Source organism: Micropterus dolomieu, linkage group LG06 (assembly GCF_021292245.1).
Source record: "Micropterus dolomieu isolate WLL.071019.BEF.003 ecotype Adirondacks linkage group LG06, ASM2129224v1, whole genome shotgun sequence".
NCBI classification, from domain to species: Eukaryota; Metazoa; Chordata; class Actinopteri; order Centrarchiformes; family Centrarchidae; genus Micropterus; species Micropterus dolomieu.
The window spans coordinates 21,378,054-21,399,636 of record NC_060155.1 but is presented as its reverse complement, the minus strand read 5'-3'; the positions used below and the strand labels follow the sequence as shown (position 1 = coordinate 21,399,636).

Here is a 21,583-nt window from a genome sequence, read left to right as displayed (position 1 = left end):
TTGTACCTAATAAACTGGCAACTAAGTGCAAATCAAACCCTTCTGCACCACAGCTTCATAATGCTACATGCAAAGAAGAGTCCACAGCACATTTGTTTACAACTTTAAAATCACAGTTTTGATTTTAAACAACCCAACAGCCACTGGCAGAATACATGTAACACCTCTAAAGCAATTTATTAGAACAGGGATGTTTGCAGAGAAAGTTTCACCGTCATGTGGCTCAACAGTCCTACAAGAAACTGCTCCAGCCATCTGTATCAGTGCATCACCAGAAAGTCCGAGCACAGCATGTGAAGCTTTAAATTCAGTCCATGTGTTCATAAACCCCACACCCCACCCTTCCCCAATGTGAAATATACCCACTTCATTAAAAGAAAATACTCACTGGAAATGCTGACACAGGTGGCTGAAAGCACAATTAGCTTACATTACATTCTGTAGCTCATGATTGTTCCACAATGACAGCAGACATTTCTTTCAGACAAATTATGCATTGGTGCTGCTGCACTGACAATAAAAATTAACAAAAACAGCAAATATGATTTACAGAAGGGGCAAAACAATCTTCAGAGGACTGGTGCTGATAAAACCAAGTGCTTTGAGATCTGAAAGACATTACAGGTAACTCTATGAGCAAAGATATGTCCATGGTCTGTCTATCATACTCACCTAGATTTCAACAATCACTTCTCAAAAGACACAAAAACTTGCAGTGTGTGTTCAAGAATGGCAAGTTCATAGCAGATGAATACTTAAATTCTAAGTAACTAGCTGTCAAATTCACACATTCAACCTCACATTTTGCTGCACACACACTCCCACATACACCCTTAAGAAAAAAAAAAATACAATATTTGCTTAGTGGTCCTCAAGTTACAAGTAGTACAGTCTGTATGACCTATGAGGACCAGCCTAAAGATATACATTGGGCCCTGGGACACCCTGAAAACACAGGTAGCACATCTGGATCAGGGGATACAAAGCATTACTAACCACTGGTCCACCAAAAAAAAGGCAAGCTATCAAAAAAAAGGAATAGAGGCATTTACTTTCACTGCACAACAAGCAGAAAAATACCAAGCTTTAGTAAGAAGTCACTTTGCCTGGTTCCCCATCCTCAATTTGTGCCTCGCAAAGGGATGGGTTCTCAGGATCAGAGTAATTACACTTTAAAATGCATATTAAGCCATACTTCAGACATCTACAACAAGTTTCCTATGTAGTGTAGTGCTACCACATCAGTGTGTATTACAAGGAAGAAAAACTCCATTAGAACGCCTTTTCTAAGATGACCCCATAATACTGAGCTGAAGTCATGAGGAAAACCGCGCAAAAGCTTCAGGGGAAAGACATACACACACACTTCAACCTAATCGCAGAAATGCAGAAATCCAAGCAGCACAAAAAAAATATATATATCAATGAAGTATGCATAATCTCTGAAAAAAAGAAAAATAAAAGTATGAAAACATCCCTGCTTTCATGTTCCTAAATACAAAACTTCAGTGTAACAAGAGGTCCTTTTCCCGCCTTTTTTTTGTCTTATGTTGTCCTTTAAAACAGGTAAAATTTTAGTCCTCTGGTGGTGTGAGTGGTATAGGGATGACAGTCTTTTTTTGTCATTTAAAATCTTTTTTTTTTTTCTCTTCTTCTCTGTTTTCTTATATACTCGAAGATGTGGTACGCATGCAAGCCTCGTAGAGGAGGGGCCCGGAAGGGCTGATGGGTGGGCTGGTGGTGGAAAAGGAGCATTTAGGCCAGAGCTGGGAAAGCCTCAGGATCATCCACGTTGGGAACTGACACTCCACTAGCCTGGGGGAACAAAGACACAAAAACCAGTACAAGGGTAAGAATGCTTCAATTAAAGCTGGTATAAAGATCTTGCTCTTTTTTATCTCTCTCTCTCTCGATATATAAAGCTGACACTTAATGGTCATGAGCCCCATATGATTCTGAGTCAATCTACACTTCCCCTCAGCTCAGAGGAGAGTTCAGCATCTTTTGGCTCGTTTTGATTTTCCAGCCCGCATCTTTAATGTTTTGGTTCACATTTAAAGCTCTCGTAATGTTGTTTTTAGTAAAAAATCTCAATCAAAAATTCACCGTCTGGCAGAAAGACAAAGTAAGCCACTAGCTGGTGAATATTTTTATATATTAGTACTGATCCTGCATTTAAATGTATGCCGATAATACTTCAATATTACATTGATATACATAACTATTGACTACTTACTAATTACTTATTTTCTGGAATGCTGTTTTCCAAAAAAAGCAGCCTTTTCATTTCTTGTTGTGAAAACATAAAAAAAAGGAGAAAAAGAACTTTGCCTAAATAAAATACAGTCCAAAATGATTATTTAAAAATCAGTAAATATCTCATTTAAGTAGAGCTGAAATCAACTTGGGCTGTAGATTAATGTGAGAGGCATTCTTCACTATGTTTTCTAGACCACACAATTAAAAGATTCATATTTGTTATAATTAATGATGAAAGAAAATCAGTATGAAATTTCATTGCTTCAGTTTAATATTGTTCATTCATACTTACAGTAAAGTTTTGTAGGGCTTTCTTTAATGAATATAACTCGACAGCTTCATCAACATAAATTAATTTAGGCAGCGGGCTAATCTCAAAATCTGAAAAGTCGGGTGCAGAAGTTCAGTGTGACCAACACTCACTTATTGTGCAAGGGACAGGGGCTTTAACCCAGGTAACAATTTTCACAAACTGCTTGAGCCAAAATAGACTTTTTTTGTTTATGCTGCCCCCTTAATACAGCTGTGTGCCTTTGAGTGTGGCAAGTGGGAGAGCAAATGTTTTTTTTTGGCTGACAAATACGGATTTAAGCAGAATATTTCGTTAGATAAAAACCTGCTAAATTTTGTCTCTTTTTCAAAGAATTTTGACTTTTTCACTAGTTCACACAACAAGTCCACCTCACCACTGACATGAGTTCTGTCTGTGAGCTCTGCATCATGTGTTATTTCAGGGCCTTCCACAGCACGTTTTCCTAGTCAGTGGTTTTACAGTCTGTTCAGTGAGCTAAATCTTTTGTGAGGGACACTAAACCTTTGTTGTTGTTGGCAGCGACGACAGCTCTTATTGTTACCTTTTCGGACCGTCCTCCCCCGCGTGCCGGCCTGCTGCCTCCGCCACCGCGGCCTCCCCTGCCTCCACGAGCTCCCCCGCGCCCGCGGCCGGGGCGGCCCAGATCTCCAAAGTTGATCTCCAGCTGAGATGTGATGTCGTTGGCTGGTTTGCGGAAGTGGTGGTCACTGGACTCGTCAGCGTTGGCCTGCTGATAAAAACAGATGAAAGTATGTTAGACGTTAACTCGGTATGGAGAGGTTTGTTTTTAAACCAGTAATGAAGTGAGTGAACATGCGTGTTCTTTGTGTTTCTTTTAGTGTTGCTTAGCTCCGACACTTTCTTCATTTCCTGTGGAGCCACCCAAAATAAAAATGAATAAACCATTTTCAATATTTGAAGGTATTAAACCACTCACTATTTTCTCATGCCTGGTGCACACTAGAGGATTTTCAAATCTTAAACAATTTTTAAAAATGTGCGATACCACAGACATAACGTCAGAGTTAAGCGAATATTTATATTTTAACCTTAAGCATGCATACACCAGACAATTCAATCAAAACGCAGGCCCATACACACTTGGGAGTTTGTACTAAATGATTTCAGAGTGGCGATTACGAGGACTTGGGATCTCACAGAAAATCGCGTGATCAAACTTAACAAGCATGGAGGCTGGCTGTCGTCGTCGGCTGTGTGCACAAAAAAAAACAAAAAAAAGAGAATAAACTGTGGATGAACAGATAAATGCATGGCTAAGGAGAGGGAATCAGCATGGTTTATAAATTTTATAGAGCGAGCAAATATAAGTTCGCTTAAGACATTGGTGACACATCCCGGTCAGCTCCCTCTCATTGGCTGTTGCACGTTTTTGATATTTCGTAAATATCAAACATGTATGACATTTATGATTCGAAATCAGAGTGCCTCTGATCCGGTCAGTGACCTTAAGATTATGTCTGTAAACCTCTCACACTCCAGGATCATTTGGGCCAATAATCCATTCTGACCAGCCTCAGATTGAGAACGCACACATGATTGTCCGGACAGGCGAATGGGACCCAAAATCAGCCCAATTTTCCTCTAGTGTGTAACAGGTGGTTTTAGACAGATTATTAACACTGAATGTTTTCATGGACTGTGTGGATGAAAGACCAGTGTGAGAGCTGCAGGCACCTTATGGAAGAGAGTTGGAGGGTCTGCTTCCGTCTCTGGGGCATCAATCAAAGCACCAACAGGCCTCTGAAATTTAAAGACAGGAGAAGGTTTTTCATTAATATAATGTCAGATCAGCTGGCGAGGCACACAAGGATGTGCATCCGAAACCAAGCACGCTACAAAGAAGACACCATACTAGGTGTGAGAATTTTCTATTTGAACACATCAATTATGAAAAAGAACAAAAACAGCAAGGCAGGTGGTCAGCTATGGAACAATGTTTGAAAAGGCAGCAGCCCATCGTCTGCAGTACTGCAGTAACACACGTGTGGAGACCAGACTGGTCCTGTTACACTCGAAAGCTTCTGAATTAGCAACCTCCAAATACACAATTAAAACCAGAGCTGGTTAATTTATCGATGACTCAATCAACAGAAAATTAATCTGCTAACTAATATAACTATTTTGATAAAAGATCGATTGTTTCAGTCAAACATCTGCTGGTTCCAGCTTCTTAAATTTGAGGATTTGCTACTTTTCTCTGCTCTGTATGAGTGCAACATGGGGTATTATTGGATTTAGACTTCATGTTGGGAAAAACAAGGCATTTTAAAGATGTCACCTTGGTCTCTGAGGAACTGTGATGACCATTTCTTTTGGAATTTTACAAAAACATTTGCGGAGAAAATAATAATAAAGCAGACTATATCTATAATAGAAATAATTGTTTGTTGCAGCCTTAATCAAACCTTTTTCTGTGCTTAAATTTCTTATGTTTGCCAACTCTACAGACAGGGGACAAATTAAAGGAACAACATGAATAAAAGGGAAGAAAAACATTTCAAATGCAGATGCTTCTGTGCACCAGGGCTCACTGACTGGTTTGGTGAGTTCGAAAATGATGTGAATAAAATGCTCTGGCCTTCACAATCACCAGATCTCAGCCTAGCTTCACACACGGAAGCTGTAAGACAATGGTCTGCAACACCACATAGGGGTGTAATGGTTCCCTTACTGAGACCAAATCTTCCCACGGAAACAGAGAAAAACAGTCTTCCGTGTTGAAGTGTATATTTCCTGCTGTCTGCTTCACGTCGGGCCGAACAACGCCCTTAAAGGGGTACTTTGCGATTCTTATCCAATACACTTTGTTAAATTCTGCGAATATTTCCTCATGGGTAGGAAGCTCTCTTCGTGTGCTCGGAAATAAATCCGGTTTTCCTACACAGCCCCTGGGCCTGTAAATTAAGCACAAACAAAGGGGGCGGTGGCGCGCTCAAAGCAGTCGGAGACAGAATGTAAACAAACAGCGGTATGTTCGAACATGCTGGACTTATTACGGGACTCTAGCTGTGAAGATGACTGAGAAACAGCCACAAAGGAAAAGGTCTGAGGAATTGTGAGACAAGTTATATGACCAGGCGAGGGGAAAACCTGTGTTAACATCTGTGAGGGGTTTCAGTGCTGGATAAATCTAAGAGATTAGAAAGGAATGAAAATCAGTGCTGAGGTTGCTCTGTTTCTGCTGGACAGGTGAGTAGGTTAATGTTAGCTTTGCTGTTCCACATAAATGACAGGTTCAGTATTACAGTCTTGTCTGTCTGTTGTCATGTTTGTGATGATCCCAGCTGGTTAGCTTTGTTAGCTTAGCCGCAGCGGTCAGTATGTGTGTGGTAGAGGAGAAATAGACGGAGCGCGTGTGTGAACAGTGCCCCGGTGAATAGAAGGAAACGGGTCAGCAGTAAGGCTTGTAGAAGTTACAGTGGCCGGTGAATAAAGACCGCAGCTTCTCGGGACTAAAGAGGAACTCCTTTGTATTGCTGATAACTGTTGAATAAAGAATGAAGAGGTTAGCCCCAAAGTTAGCACTGACTTCGGCCCTGGAGATAAACAGTTGCTCCTGTGCTTCCCAGCTCTTATCAGTCACTGTATTTTTGTTAAACTATTTCAAATAACTCTCTAGTTTTTTTATTCTGTTGTGTTTTGGATGCTGCGTTTGTGTCCTTACACATGTTGTTCGTTTTGATGATGTGTGTTCACTAATTTTAACTATTGAAGGTTCTCTCGATAATCCCACCGATAAATAACCAAGACTCCGTTTGGATTTAGGCTTAGAAAAGTATTTTGCTTCAATATATATTAAAATATTGTCAGGCTTGTTGACACACCTTCTACAGTACTGCTAAAACATGCCCTCTTATTGAGGCTAACTTGCTCTCCGACAGCAGACTCTGTGGATTCTGCTATATTTCAGCAGAGTAGGACTGGTTACCACGGCAATGCGCATTCATGAGTTTGTTTATCAACAAACTCTCTGCAGAATCGCATAGTATCCCTTTAACTGTGATATAATAAGCGTATATCACGGCCTGAAGTGAGCTATTGCTTTTATAAAACAGTTACCAAGTGTGGCAAAAAGAAAGTAGGCTAACAGATACGCTACAATTTGACTACAATTTGGCTGCCGGTGGGCTATGACGGTTGTTAAGAAACATACATCAAAGGCTAGAATTATTAGAACTATTTATTTTTGCATGTTGCCGTTTATTGTGCAGCCACTACAAACTGTCCAGCGTCTGTAGATTGACTTTGGTAACTTATAAAATGCTTGCTCATGTGTGCCGGCAGCAAGCAGTGCGTAAAGTAATAACACTTTAATATTATACCTACCATAAAGGATGGAATTGCGTCTCACCTTGAGAAATTGTCTTTTGAGCAGGCTATTGAAACTTAAACTTTGTTGCAATATCGCAGACATCTGGGGCAAGTAGTGGACAGCTGAGTGTGTTTTCATGTGTGTGTGAGAGGGAAATGTTGAATCATGTAAAAAAGCAATTCTCTCTCTCTCTCTCTCTCTCTCTCTCTCCCCCTTTTTGCCGGGTTAAACTAATATATATATATATATATATATATAAATCAAGGTATAACGGTAAAAAAACAAAACAAACAAAACGTGAAGACTAAACGAACGCTTCAGGTCTCCGTAACGTATGTGTGACGGAACGAAACATGAGCCTGTACAGTGCTGGTGTAGACGGCTGCAGTGGGTGAAGTGAAAAGCATTTAAACTTAACGGCTGATCTGCAGCCGGGAAAAGCTTTGTTCTCCAAAAAGATAACAGATCACCATACTCACATCTTCACTCTTGGACTTGTGCAGCACGTATCCTTTCTTCCACTGGCTGTCGGCTCCCTCGTTGGGCTTACGGATGTTGAACTCCACCTTGGTGCGCTCCTTGTCCTGCATGGCCTTCCACTCGTCCAGGGTCATCTCTTTGGGGCCTTCGTTTTTAACTTCTTCAACCTCATTCTCCCTGGAAAGCCAGCGCGCGCACACACACACACACACACACACACACACACCCCCCCCAATGTAGGACATTGAACCTCAAACTGCCAATCCTCTTAGCTCTATACATACTCCCTAATCCTGAGGCCAAAAGGTCAGCGACAATGTTGATCCCATTTACACTGAAGCTTTGTGACGAAAATGCACATGCAGAGATACTGTTTGTGACACGGGGCAACAACCAGTGTGATGACATACAGCTCTGATGCTTCAAACTATGTTTTCTGGAGTCGTTAAACAGACAAGATTCCTTTAAAGAACATTCACCTCGCCTGAAAACCTGAACATCTGGCAGGAAATGGATACTCACTTGTTCTCAGAGCTGGCAGGTGCATTTTCCTCCCCCTCTGGGGTCGTCTCAGGAGCAGCAGTCTGTTCAGCCTCACTGGGAACAACAGACACCTTGTCAATACTGATTCACCGCCTCCAGCTGAAACTCTCTCTTAGGGGTAACTTTCCAAGCTTGCATTTATTTCACCTAATGAGTAACCACCAATACGTAAAATGTTTAATTAAAACAGGTGCACTTACTTCTTTTAATACTAAAAGATTTGCATCTCTATCCTGCAGACAGTAACGCTCTGATTAACAGGCCATGTGTCTGCTCTTGAACACTCACCTCGTTTCATCCTTCACATTGCCCCAGTTGTTGGAGCCACTGCCACTGCGCTTCTCCTCAATTTTCTGATTGCTGGAAAAAACAAAGGACAACACACACACACACAGACGGTTTAAAAATACTCACAGCCAACAATGAACAGTAATTTTGAAACCAACAGCAACCCTTGACCTCAAGTCTGGAGCCAAAAGAAGCTTAGTGTACATAACTTGGCGGTGCAGTACAGCTGATCCTAATCTGAGGCGTCATTAAGAAATACTTTGAGATGCCATTTAGGTCTGACTGTTGTTCAACAGTAAGGATAACTGAAGAGTTTAACTGCCAGTAGGTCAAATTAACACAAATGTTCACATTGCCACCTGGTCTTGGCAGCTCAAGATAAAATAATAAATAACACAGATTCAAGAATGGGATGCTTTGGTACGCAGTCATTTCTATTTATGGATTCACTTGTCTGCTAAGATCTCAGTTCAGGACTGACTCACGATTTGTCGTTGCCGCTGTGTCTGTCAAAGTCTCGTTTCCCACGGGAGTCAAAGCCGTCTCCCCGGCCCATGCCCCGTCCTCTTCCACCACCGCGCCCACCCCGGCTGCCACCACGCCCTCTCGGGGGCCTGTCTCCAGAAGGCCTGTTGGACACAGACAGAGAGTGCATTTAAAACATTTCTAGACCTTGATCAGCATTTTACATGCTCAAGTTAAAAGTGAATATCTTCTCTAAATGTCAGTGGTTTTACCATAAATGTCAAAGAGAGCAGCCCAGTTTCAAAAACAGATTTACAGATGGCTGTTGCTGAGACATTGACATGCATACACCCACAACAATAATGTTAAGGCCCGAGCTTATCACCATTTTTAAATATGCTCTTCGTACTTCATCACAGCTACTCACTTGTCTGCAGAGAACTCGCCAACTCCCTCAGGCTTGTCCTCGGCGGGCTTCTCAAAGCGGCGCTCGCGGGGAGGTCTCCGGTCCGGCCTCTTGTCCCCGGGTCGCCCTTCACCCTGCCCACCCTGATGCTGGGAACCTGGCTGGCCCTGCTGGTCTGGTCTTCGGCCCACCCGCCTGATACCTGAAAATCACAAGAGCATACGCAAAGGGAGTCAAACCTCCAGAAGACAGTAATTTCTGTTGTAATCATATCTTGATGTAGTAGTTTGTGGCCCTTAGACAACACTTGTTGTTAAACCACTGACATGCAGGAACCTGCTGTCATGCAATGTAACTATTTAAGGTCCTGATGTGGCCTCCTCTCCCCTCACCAGCTTTAACAGCATGTTGCACTTACAGTACTACCGCCTCTATCAACAGCACTGGGTAACTGTGGGCCGCCCTTTTCATTAACTCTGTGCTGCTGTTTGTCAACTCAATTTTAGATGACTGAAAACGCTTCAAAAAAGTATTGGCTCCGGAGAGATATCATCAATCCACACAAAGAGCCGACTGTCTAGTTCTCTCAGCACGCATGTGAAAATCTTGCGCATTTGCTTTGCAAAGCCTGCAGCTGCTGACAGAGCTGCGTTGACCGTGTATAAAGCATCCTCCACACTGTAACGCAACACTACACCTTCCTGTCGGATGCTAGAGGAAAACATTTCTGCGACACAGGCTGGCCAGTGTGCAAACGACTCTGCAGGTGGATACACCTGAGCTTCCCATTTACGGACACAGACGTCTCTCCTTGGCAGCATCTCAGTCTGAGAGGCTGACCTCACGCCGTGCTCACACCAGCAGCAGCTAACGTAGCTAGCAGGAGCTGCACATGACAGTTGATGAAAAGATGAAAAGATGAAAAGAAACATGCACTGCACGTAAGCGAGAAAGCACGTGAAAATATTTACCTTCTTTCTTTAGGGGGACCGGAGCCTGTGACTCCTCCTTCTTGTCCAGCAGCGGGTTCTTTCTGTCCTTCTGTGACTCCTTCTTCGGCTGCTTGGCGGCTTGAGCCGCGGTCTTGGTGGACCCAGCAGCGGCCCCTTCCTTCTTTTTGTTTTCCGCAGCTTTCAGGATCTCGAACGGGTCGGACTCATCGTCCAATAACTGGTCGAACCGGTTGGTTACGACGCAGCCGAAACCTTCTTGCAGGTGTCCGGGCATGATGGCGCCCCTTCAGCGGGATTCACCTCCGATTCTACGAGGCTTGATGCGAACAATTCGCTGGATGCTGCCACAAGATGGCTGGGAGAGCTGCCCCTTCTCTTCCGGTGCGAGCACCATCCGGGACATCGTGCAGCGTGCACCAATCTGGGCGCTGTGTGGCTACAATGTTTTTATTTACATTATGTAACGATGTGCTTTCATGTCCTCTTTTAGAATAATCCGGGTTTTAATTTCTGAGAGGACGTCACGTGCAAGGGAAGCTTTCAATAGTCTCACATTAGAGAGGCGACCTATGTGGCTGCAGAACATCAGGTTCTCTTTGCAAAAACACAAAAGCACAACTGTAGTAAGATAATGGGAGAAAAATATGCATGCATGTTACTATTAAATACATATTCCATTGTTTTGGCCACAGAAGTATTGATATAATTCAAAAATCAAACACCATTATCTGTATTTCGTTAGATCTACATCGACGTTAAATTATTATTGCTAGGAAAAACTCAGTGTCACCTTGTGTAAGTCGGCAAATAAGTCTGGCATCGGGCCAAATTTTTTTCAAGCCGTTATGTGACAGGCCAGAACAAAGTCATGTGTACGTTTAGCTCAGTCGGTACTGTGGGGGACTCCTGATAGGTTGGTTGTCAGATTGATTCCATCTTATTGCGGATATTTTTTTTTCTCCCTTGTTAAACAAAGTGAATAAAAGGACACATTTGCACATGCTCACATAAAGCATGTGTTCTAGTGTGTGCGCGTTCCGGCGTTTGATCCGCATTCTTAAACCTGTGGACACTTATTTTCATTTCCCTGAGAAAATACAGGAGAATCCAATCGTTTACTGACGGCTTTTTTAGAGGTGTGTCAAGCAAGACAGACTCTTTCGAATGTCCTTCCGAACTTTTCAAAGTAAAAGCTCTTAATAAACTCGACATAAAGCATTGTAAAAGACGTTCTTGCGCTTTTATTTTAGAGGCAAAATCACTTAAGAGGAAGTGATTATGTGAGTAACTGTTGCTGTCATGACTGAGATCAGCGCCAGCAATTTATTTATTATTTGCTATCAAAGCAATCTGGCCATGGGCCAGATATTATTGCCGACGGGCTGGTTCTGGCCCACGGGCCGCCTATTGCCGACCACTGCTTTATGCTGATGCAACAGACACGCATATTAGAAGATTAAGTGGGATTTATCTGTTTATAAAAAGCATCAAATGGTGTGTTTGGGGCCAGCAGGGGCATGCTGAATAACAGCTGGTGGTCACATCTGACAAGTCTATCCTCTGTAAAGGCAGCTCTACAGAGCACTGAGAAAAGAAAGCTGTCACACTGGTTAAAGATCCATTCAGGCTGCCTGTCACGAATGAAACCCTATGAACCTTAAGCAGAGCCTGACTCTGCTTAAGGTTCAGTTAATTGGCTTTAAAAAGGGATTCTTAGACAATAAGGATAATTTAGATATTGTGTCATTATATTTACACTGGTGAGTACAAAGATGTGTTCCTTGAACATAAAGGACTAATAATAAAGAATTTATGGAGATAAACCACAGTTTTGGAGTCAATTTTTTCTCTCTCCAGTAAATGAGCACAAGACAGAACACAAATGTATTCAGTTTGGCACAAATGTATTATTAATTTGTTATTATTTTTTGCATTATGTCTGTAATTGTCGAGGAGTCTTCAAAACCATAAGGTATTTCCTTATGGTATGCAGACTGTCTTTTTACTGAAAGAGAAACTGAGATAAATGTAATTTAGACTAATACAGGATAAAAAGTGTCTAATTGACTATCTTTAATAGAGACAAAGGACTGGGTGAGGTGGCTTTAAAAGGTTTATATAATTCAAATCAATTAAAGGCCTATAATGCTCTTTTAATGTTCAGATAAAGAGACTGATGCATTATTTAAAGAGGAGAGCCATAATCACACAAAACTGAAATGAAACATGCACATATGCAAACCAAATGAAAGTATACAGTAATGAAAATGAAGAAAAGTTATGGCTGTAAGCCTGCACACTCACTCACATGTAAGTGTAATGCAGTGGTTCTCAAGCTGGGTGAGGGCATAGAGCCACTGCAGGGGGGCATAGATGACAAGGGGGGAATATGGACTGGATGATGTTGAATGAACAAGACTTATGTTGGGAAATAAAATATTGATAAGAATTTAATTTGTTTACATTTGGTGGGTGCTTGAACTATTTTTGGCCTGTGAAGGGCGGCACGACAGAAAAAGTTTATTGTAAGTGTTACAAAACCTCTGTGCAGAAAGATGGAAATCTAATTCGGGGCTAATCTGTTTGTTTGACTCTCTGTTCAAGCTTGTTTTTACATTTGCTGCAGTGAGGCATTCCCACAAGAGCAGAGACTTAGATAATATGTGGAAGCAGGCAGATATACAGACTTAAGTTAACTTTCATGTGAAATCCCTTTTGTAAAAATAATTAAAAAACAGACTGAAAAACCAATTCAACTGTCCAGTTTAGTAAGTAAACCTCTCTGTGGAGGATATTGCCTTGAAGCAGTTCAATGTTACTCTTTATTGAGAGGAAATCAGTGAATTACACTATACTGTCTCAGACATCACCCTTGTGAATTTGCTGATTTATTCATACAATTTGTTTGGTTTATTTAAGACCTCAGCAGTTTTTTACTTTATTGAAAAAGGCCACTCATTTCCGCTATTGCATCGAAATGTACAATTTGTGGTAGAAGACAGCTGACAGTTGTGTTTGTACTCAGTGAGCGGAAAGTTAGTAAGTAGGTAATAAGCCTGTTGTAGAAGATACATGATACAGCTATCAGGTGAAGACACACAGGCAGGCAGTGGTGTACATTACAAGGATGAAGCAACGGATGAGACTCCAGCTGGTTACTGATCTTGCATTCACTTGATGACATTATTGTTTTATAAAAATGTAAAAAAACAAACCAAAAAAAGGTAATTGAGATCATAGACTGTATAAAAGAAGATTAGAAAGGTTGAGATTTAATATTGCAAAAATGTAGCAATGAACATGATTATCGTCCCAATAAATCTTTGGGAAGGTTTGTGGATGACCAGCCTTTCATTTCTAATATGAATGTATTCATATATGAAAAAGGCACACTAACTCAAAGACACAAGATTCAATGGTACAACTGGCAAGAATGAAAAAAAGAAGAGCTCCGTTAGGCCTTTTTCAGACTGCCCGTGCAGATAGGTTGGTGACAACTATCAGCATGTGAACACACAAATCCAATCAGATCACTTGCAAATAACTCTTGCAAAAAGATCTGATTTGCCTGCAGCCTGAATAAAGCCTTCTCGTTTCACAAACTGCACATGGTCCATTTCCTGAGAGTAAAATCTTCCTGTTTAAAAGACTCACGTCTACTCTATCTCACTGACACACTGTCCATGAGCTTCCTTGTCAGCATTTCTCTCACTCAGTTTCCTTCTGACTACTTTCTCAAGTTCGAGAAGTTTTGAATAGAGGACCTCAGACATTCCTTCATCAATGTCCATCTGAAAAACAATACAAAGTAAACACAGAAAATGTGAATTCATTACTTGTAAATAAAGCATCTTAAGCAGCACATCAATCACAATTCAGTTTAGTGTATAAAATAAATCTTAATTGGTCCTAGTTTCTCTTATGGATATTTTAATTTCTGCGCTACTAAAATTCAGGTAATCTGAGGTTCACGTAGAACAGACTTGGTCTCTGGTTGCTCACCTGTCGAGGCTGAGTGTAGTTTGTTCCAAGGCCTGATGTTAAACTGTGATACTTTGCTCTTGGGTCCAGAGATTCTGGCTTTTGAAGAAACACCCAATGCTGTGAAAAGCCAGAGCAGGGACTTCATGTTTATAGCGCATTCATCATAGAGATGTGATATTTCCATACAGACAATACAACAGGTTCACAACATACCAGTGCCTCTGCTCCGTTGTGTGGTGTAAGTGTGAATGTGTTGGTGAAGATCCTAATCTGTTCAGTACAAACAGGAAACATGTCACAATAACTTGAGACAGTTTATATGCAACTTCCAATCCAATGTTTAACAGAGACGAGTGGAATAAATAATCAATCTACCCTCACCAGCCACATGATGGGCATGATGAGAGTCCAGAAGAAGGAGGGGAGGATACCATAGGTCAGATTAGTCATCACCAGTCCGGGACATATTACAGAGGAGAAGAGCCCCTGTCACAGAGAGAAGGAAAAGGTTTGAGAACCAGTGTATAAAGGATGTATGAGATGTTTTTCAACCTATCCTCAAATAAATGTAGTTTTCTAGCAATTATCATTACAAGGGGGACACATTTTGCAATATATAAAGCGGTGCTGATTTTTTTCTCTTTTTCTTTCCATATCGTATGGTTCTTAAACTGTATCTGTATATAATAAGTTACTCTTGATGTCAGCATCTGTTACTTTCAAATAATTAGACGTGATCTTAATTCTTAAGGTTTTTTTTCTTCTTTTTACAGAATGAGCATACAGATGGACAGTAGAGAAGTTGATAATACTGCAGGAGTGGTGTGAGCTTTTTTACGCAGTGTAAATTGGTCACAGATGGGATTGTATGCAGGCTGAATACAGCATTATACATACATGTATTATCATATAGGCTAATGATTAAATGATAACTAAATATATGATATGAAATATATATTTTCCTTTTTGATTTTACCTGTTAAATATGCTGATCTTGTCCAAACCCAACATGAAACCACAGTGAAAATGAAAAATGTGGAATACATTTTATGAGCACAACATACAACTATTTTTTCACACTTGCACTCCCCACTAACTGGTTTGGAATTACCCTACACCCTTCATTTGACAAACCCTCATGAGACTGCTTACTGCTCTCCCCTCCCATGACCTTGTGAGATTCTGCAAAGAATTTTGGAGTGTGAACAGACGTCATTGAAAGAAAATAAAGTCGCTACTGTGCGAGTTATCTGCAGACTGAGGGCCAGACAAACCTGGCTGTTCTTGTGTCTGTTGAGCGCCAGGCTGAGCAGGTCTGATGCGTACTTGGAGGAGCTGTAGGGCTCCGTCCCATTTTTGTGCTGCATGTCCTCGATACTGAAGGCAGAGCGGCGGGCGTTACTGGAGGAGGTCCACACTATCCTGGACGTGTGACCTGCGGGACACAGCAGAGGCTCCAGCTCCCTGATCTAGATCCACAGAGACAAGGACATCAGGTTCACATGACAGAGAACTGTCACAGGTGAAACACATGGGTAATGATGAAGGGGATTGCGACACAATCTCACAGATGTGACAAAACATTTAATCTACACTGCCTCATGAAGTTGCCCATCTAATTAAGCTTTGTAAGATATTATAGATCATAACAGCTGCCTCTTTATGTTCTATATCCTGTTTTGTGAAAAATAAAGGGTTGTTTCTCAGTTTGAAGTGCTACAATATTCTACTGTTAGCAAGAATATATTTATTCAATAAAAAACTATCATTGCAAAACTTGTAACTGTGTCACATATACACCATAGTGTTTAGCAATCACATAGTTAACTTTCTGCTTCAAATAACAACGGAAAGGGTGGGCGAAAGTGTTCATATAAAACTATTTATAAAATATTTAAAGTAAATTAACTCAAATATTTTGATTGTTTTTAAGATATGATATGGCAATATAAACCTAAAGATAGGAAATTTGTCAGCCTTTTTTTGAGCCATTATGTTTCTACAGAGGTAGCTATCGCTTTAATGGCTCTAGTTGTTATTAGGTGTCATCACCGTATTGAATAATAAAGGTAATCAATTCTCTGCCTCAGACAAAAACAGACATCTCAGTTTCTGAGATGTTTTTTTTCCATAAAATATACTATATCATAATAATTCTTTCTTTTATAATTTATAACTTATACAGAGAGGTTTAATCCATCCCTAACAGGTTTATTTTGAACAAATCTGTTTAGATGCAGAAGCATATGTACTAAATACATGCATCTGCAGCCATACCACATGCATATCCTTCTACACTATGTTGTAGTATGCAACAACATGTAATACTGAGGACTATATATACAATATCAAACTGAGGGATTTGTTATCATCTTCTAGATATCATATGTGTGTGGTGTACCAGGAGAAAATGGCCGAAGAGGTTGGTGGCAAAAACCTCCTGCAGACCATCTGAGTTGAGGCGGTCCTGTTGAGTTAAGATACCCTCTGCCGTCGCAAACATGTTGATGACATTCCTGTAGTGAGAAGGCACACTATTTCATAATAGCATGGACAAGTTGTACTGGTATACAGCCATCAGGCATTAAGCCAATATGAATGAAACAATATAAAGACACAAATCAAAGCCAAGCAAAACAAGTTGGGAACTGGTGTAGTTTGTAGTTTTACCTGGAGAACAGACCCCTGAAAAAAGCTTTGACATCCACTTGTGGATTGGGCATAATTCCTGCATTTAGATACAGACAGTCAATTCTGCTGTACCTGTGGAAAAGCACAAATCAGTTCCACATTCATAGTTAATGGTAGAAACCACAGAGTGAAGAGAACACAGAGCTGTAAAAACAGTGTATCATCAATGTTATGATGACGCTGTATATTGTTATCAGTACCTGGCCTTGACCTCCTGAGCAGCAGCGAGCACTGAAGGCACAGAGCCCACATCGAGCTGCAGTAAGTCTACATGGGCATCCGTGTGGGAGGTCAGGAGGACGGAGCGGGCAGACTCGGCCCGCTGCATGTTTCTGCAGGCCAGACACAGCCGAAGCTGGCTGTCTTCAGTAAGCAGCCTGTCACACAGGGCCAGGCCAATGCCGCTAAATGTGACAGATAAACACAAGCATGTAAAGAGACTCCCCTAAGGAACTGTGTGATCACACAGATTAACGTACATGCACTTTAAAACATAAACGAAGATCTTGGAGTAACAATTGGATAAGAAATAATAAAGGCAGATTGGAAACATTAGTTATTGAGAATGCAAGTGGATAATGAGAACCTATATTACTCTGTGTAAGTCACATCATTTTGGTCTAATATCACAGACTAGTGTGTTAAATGTAAAATGTGTAGGTGCTGAGTCATTATTCATAGGATTTTTTTTGTTAAGTATTTTTGGAAGATAGTTGTATTTTCTGTTTCTCTTACTGTTGATGGTAATCTTCCATTGTTTCCTACCTTGTGTTTATTCTTGTTTGTAACATTTGCAATAAAGGGAAAACTCAAACACTTGGGTTTTACATGGCTGATACATCCTGAAAAAAAGGAACACTATTTGTTTTAAACTACAAAGCACTGACATTTAAAGGAATATTTAGAATAGCTGAAGTCAGCAGGCCAGTAGCCATTATTTGAAAGTTTCATTAATCGTTTTTTTTTTGACAATTACTGTTTTAATTGGGATCCTTCAATTTTTTACAACACTGTTACAATGCTACCTACTGAGCAAGACATTTTACAGTTGAAAAATAAACTTGTCACTGCTCTCTGGTGGAAAAAACATGTAACGGCACGTTAAGTGATACTTTCTAAAATAACTATCTACTCTGTTGTCATTACTTATAAATTGAAATACACCAATACCAATATATCAGCCAGAAGCTAATATGTGGACCTGTTATTTTCTGATTGTGTGTATATGTCTGATGCACATGCAAGAACATTAGGGGAAAAGAAAATTCAAATGGTAAACATAATTTACTGACGTTACAGCTTGGAAGCATTACAGCCAGTTTATCACAGACGCAGTTAATCTCTCTACGGGAGCGACACTCTCCCTCCGTGAAGCCAGTGTTTCTGCAGCCAAGTTAACACACTGACACACATTTTCAGTGTGTACAGCTAATGTAAGTGAGAGGTATCACTTTGTAACAACACCTAGTGACTATTCATAGTTAAAACACCGTTTCTACGGACTCACCTGTTCGCGCCGGTTACAACGACAACTTTCTCCATGTGTGTACGGAGGGATGAAAAACGGGACCAGAACAAAGTCTCAAATCAGTTATGAATTCAACTTTACCGGGGACGTACAGCCCATCGTCCCATATCGGTGAGAAAACAGCAGCCTATACACACGGGCGGATACGTGGTGTGATTGGATGTCAGCAAACAGCTGGCCAATCAGCTGCCACTACGGGAGGCGAAGAGGCCCAAAACGATGAAAGAGCGCAGGCATTGAAAGTGTAGCTGAGGATATTTGTGTGCGTATTTTACAACTCTAATCCGTAAAGAAAATGACAAACAGTTGTGAATGTTCATTTTATTCTTTATTTACATGTATATCTTTGGTTTGACAGCTATTAAAAAAGTGTAACTATTAAACAATATAGGCTACAGGTAATTTATTTCTGCAAAGGGACAGAAGCATGTTTATAAAACATGTCAGTGAACTGCTGCAGAGTAAAAAAAAAAACACCTCTCATCCAGACAACAGTCATGTGATCTCTTCATCATAAAATGTAAAATGAAAAATATATAAACATCCTAAAAGGTCACATAGCTGTATTGACATAAATGTGCAATAGAAGATGTATGCATGGAAAAGAAATGAAAAAAAAAATAATTCCACAATTCTGTTTCAAAACCTATAATTACTGTTGAGTACTCTATAAATAGACAGCATAGGAAATACAAAGACATGAATAAATACACAGAGGTGTGAATACACCGTGTGAATAGTGCTACGTTGCATGATATCTAAAATATAAGGCTCTGTTCAAGTGTATACCCTCTGCTTGTATCTTGTTATTTACAGCACCATCTTGACAAGCAAATGGAAAACATTTAATAGGCTGTTTCTGACTCCAAATGAATTCTAAATAAATGGGAACAAAAGTGCATGGCAGAGGGAAATCATCTGTTCCATCTGCTACGGCAGGCTCTCCAACAGCTGAGCGTGTATATCCTGAAAGCTCGGCCTCTGCTTGGCGTTCCTCCTCCAGCAGCTCAGCATGAGATCGTTGTAGACTCTTTCAGGACAACAGGGTGGCTTTGGCAGGTACACCTGGGAACATGAGACAAAATATTAATGTAGGATTAATGTTGAAGGGGCTGTGAGTAGTATTTTTATTTGAAAACATGAAAGCAAGTTTGACACTTTGAGCTAAAGATAGAGGACAAATGAGCACAAACTGATTGTAGCCTAAGCCTGTGTGATGCTCACCTGCTTGCTCTGGTCCCTGAAGAACTCGCCTGTGTTTTCAATGACCTGCTCATCAGAGAGCTGGGAGTAAGGCTGTTCCTTACACAGAGTCAGAATCTCCCACAGAGTCACACCGAATGCCCACACATCACTGGCCATGGTGAATTTACCCTGAGAGAACAGATGACTCAAATCCAAATGCAAGACTTAAAAACACAGCTGGACTAAACAGGGTACTTGTGTTTTAATTGGCAAACATCACACATGCCCTCAGCTCCGCACAGCACTCACCAGTAGGATGCTCTCCCAGGACATCCAGCGAATGGGCAGCACAGCCCGGCCCTGGATTCTGTAGTAGTCTCCCCTATACAGATTCCGACTCATGCCAAAATCAGCGATCTTTATGGTGTAGTTCTTACCGACCAGGCAGTTGCGGGTCGCCAGATCACGGTGGACAAAGTTGAGAGAGGACAAATACTTCATACCGGATGCAATCTGCACAGCCATGCCAATTAGTTTACTGTGGCCAAGGAGCAGAGGAGACCACAAAGAATGATAAGTCATAAGTACAGTATAGTGTTCTTATTCAGTAATTACAATTTAATCTGCTATGAAGATATGTGCCTACCTGACCATGCTCTTCCCCTCTTTTTGCACCTGTTCTGTCTTGTCTTCATCAGCAGCTTCTTTCAGTCTGAGATTGCAGAGGAACTGGTTCAGGTCTCCATTTTCCATGTACTCAGTGATCATACACAGTGGGTCTGTGTCCACACACACCGCCAGCAGACGGACAATGTTGGGATCCCTCAGACGAGACATGATTCGGATCTCTTTCAGGAAGTCGTTCCTGCAGCACAGCGGGGACAAACAATTGTAATTTACCGCTTGATTGACGACTGGATGAATAACAACCGCCAGCTGGAGACAAATGTATATTTCTTTAACAAAACAACGTTACAATTGCTTTCACCTTGCATTCTTGTTGGCGTCTTCCCGCAGTGTTTTCACAGCAACCAGCAGAGGTGACTCATTGTTTCCCTCTATAGACAAATCCTCATCCAAAAAGTCCTGCATGCCCTCGGCCTCACACAAGTGCACCTTTTTCAGAAAGCACTTTTTCAGTTCATTATCCACTTGGCACCACTTAGAAACCATCTGTTTTGCTGTGTTTAATACCACTAAGTTGTGTCTTTTTGCACTGCATGCACTGTATAGCCACTGCATTTCACAGTCATGCTTTTACCACACAGCAATATCTATCATTACATCTATCATCATGTATGGTGTGATAAATTTGCCTGCTTTGAAGTTCTCACTTTTAAACTTGGTGGCCTGCAATCAATCATATTTGCTATCATTTATCGGCCCCCAAAACTGCTTGGAGGAATTGTAGCAGAACTTCTTGTTGACCAAACCAATGTTCACGCAATTGATTTTTTAAATTATTATTAATTATTTTAACTTTTTACAACATGTGTGTGGGCAAACACATAACTGTGGTCCTACATTGGACTTGGTTTTTACCCTGGGTGTTAGCATATCCTGGAATTACTGGATATGACAGTATCCAACCACAAATGTATATTTTGTAACTGTGAATCACCATTTACGCAAACTGTCTCATCAAGCTCCTCGTGTTCTCACATCCTTAATGAACAAAGCGTTTCAAAGTTTTGGATATTGTTTCAGAGTCAAAGCCAACACCTGTCTGATTCCCACACCAACAACCTGGCTGACCAGGTCAATCAGATTTGCTTGTCCTCATTAAACATTATTGCACCTCTCAAGGTTAGGCCTAAGTCTACAGCAAGAAAGCAGCCCTGAATAAACGACAACATTTGCAGCTGTAAAAGGGAATGCAGAAAAGCAGAAAGCAGATGGAAAAAATCCAATCTCCAAGTCTATTACCTCATTATGAAGGATTTATTTTAAACTACAATAACATGGTTAAGGATGCTAGGACACTCTATTTTTCTGAACTAATTTCTACACATCAACACTTGGACTATGGATCTGCTGATAAATCCAGCCTTACATTGTGTTGATGATTGTCAATTGTTTGTATCTTATTTTACTGATAAAGTGGTAATTTTAGTTAGAGCTTCTATTAACCCCCCCCCCCCCCCCCCCCCCCCCC

General features: G+C 40.9%; 3 protein-coding genes across 6 annotated transcripts in view; all 3 read right to left on the bottom strand.

Annotated features, from left to right (window-relative positions):
• Positions 1–91: 91 nt before the first annotated feature.
• On the bottom strand, positions 92–10,482 carry LOC123972168 (plasminogen activator inhibitor 1 RNA-binding protein-like). Of its 4 annotated transcripts, none has more exons than XM_046051463.1 (9): positions 10,059–10,482; positions 9,109–9,289; positions 8,702–8,845; positions 8,217–8,288; positions 7,908–7,982; positions 7,385–7,571; positions 4,268–4,333; positions 3,114–3,299; positions 92–1,815 (listed from the first exon to the last, which is right to left on the bottom strand). In XM_046051463.1, the coding sequence occupies exons 1-9, from the start codon at positions 10,312–10,314 to the stop codon at positions 1,756–1,758; spliced, it is 1,227 nt and encodes a 408-aa protein (XP_045907419.1). In that variant the 5' UTR covers positions 10,315–10,482; the 3' UTR covers positions 92–1,755. The 4 variants fall into 4 exon arrangements, with proteins under 4 accessions (XP_045907419.1, XP_045907418.1, XP_045907421.1 ...); XM_046051462.1 differs by having other exon boundaries at positions 3,114–3,302; positions 10,059–10,465; XM_046051465.1 differs by having other exon boundaries at positions 7,385–7,562; positions 10,059–10,460.
• A 2,362-nt stretch (positions 10,483–12,844) lies between these two features.
• Positions 12,845–18,359, bottom strand: LOC123972169 (3-keto-steroid reductase/17-beta-hydroxysteroid dehydrogenase 7-like). Its single transcript, XM_046051466.1, has 9 exons — positions 18,223–18,359; positions 16,916–17,119; positions 16,695–16,787; positions 16,426–16,540; positions 15,299–15,493; positions 14,406–14,510; positions 14,238–14,294; positions 14,043–14,141; positions 12,845–13,831 (listed from the first exon to the last, which is right to left on the bottom strand). Exons 1-9 carry the CDS (start codon positions 18,255–18,257, stop codon positions 13,697–13,699), a joined length of 1,038 nt encoding a protein of 345 aa, XP_045907422.1. The 5' UTR covers positions 18,258–18,359; the 3' UTR covers positions 12,845–13,696.
• Positions 18,360–18,895: 536 nt separating this feature from the next.
• Positions 18,896–21,583, bottom strand: part of LOC123972493 (discoidin domain-containing receptor 2-like) — a 9,952-nt gene continuing 7,264 nt past the window's right edge. The window contains exons 12-16 of the mRNA XM_046052012.1: positions 20,417–20,544; positions 20,075–20,293; positions 19,738–19,966; positions 19,468–19,617; positions 18,896–19,308 (exon numbers count right to left, since the gene is read on the bottom strand). Coding sequence (XP_045907968.1) covers positions 19,174–19,308; positions 19,468–19,617; positions 19,738–19,966; positions 20,075–20,293; positions 20,417–20,544 — 861 coding nt within the window. The 3' untranslated portion in view covers positions 18,896–19,173. The remainder of the gene's footprint in view (positions 19,309–19,467; positions 19,618–19,737; positions 19,967–20,074; positions 20,294–20,416; positions 20,545–21,583) is intronic.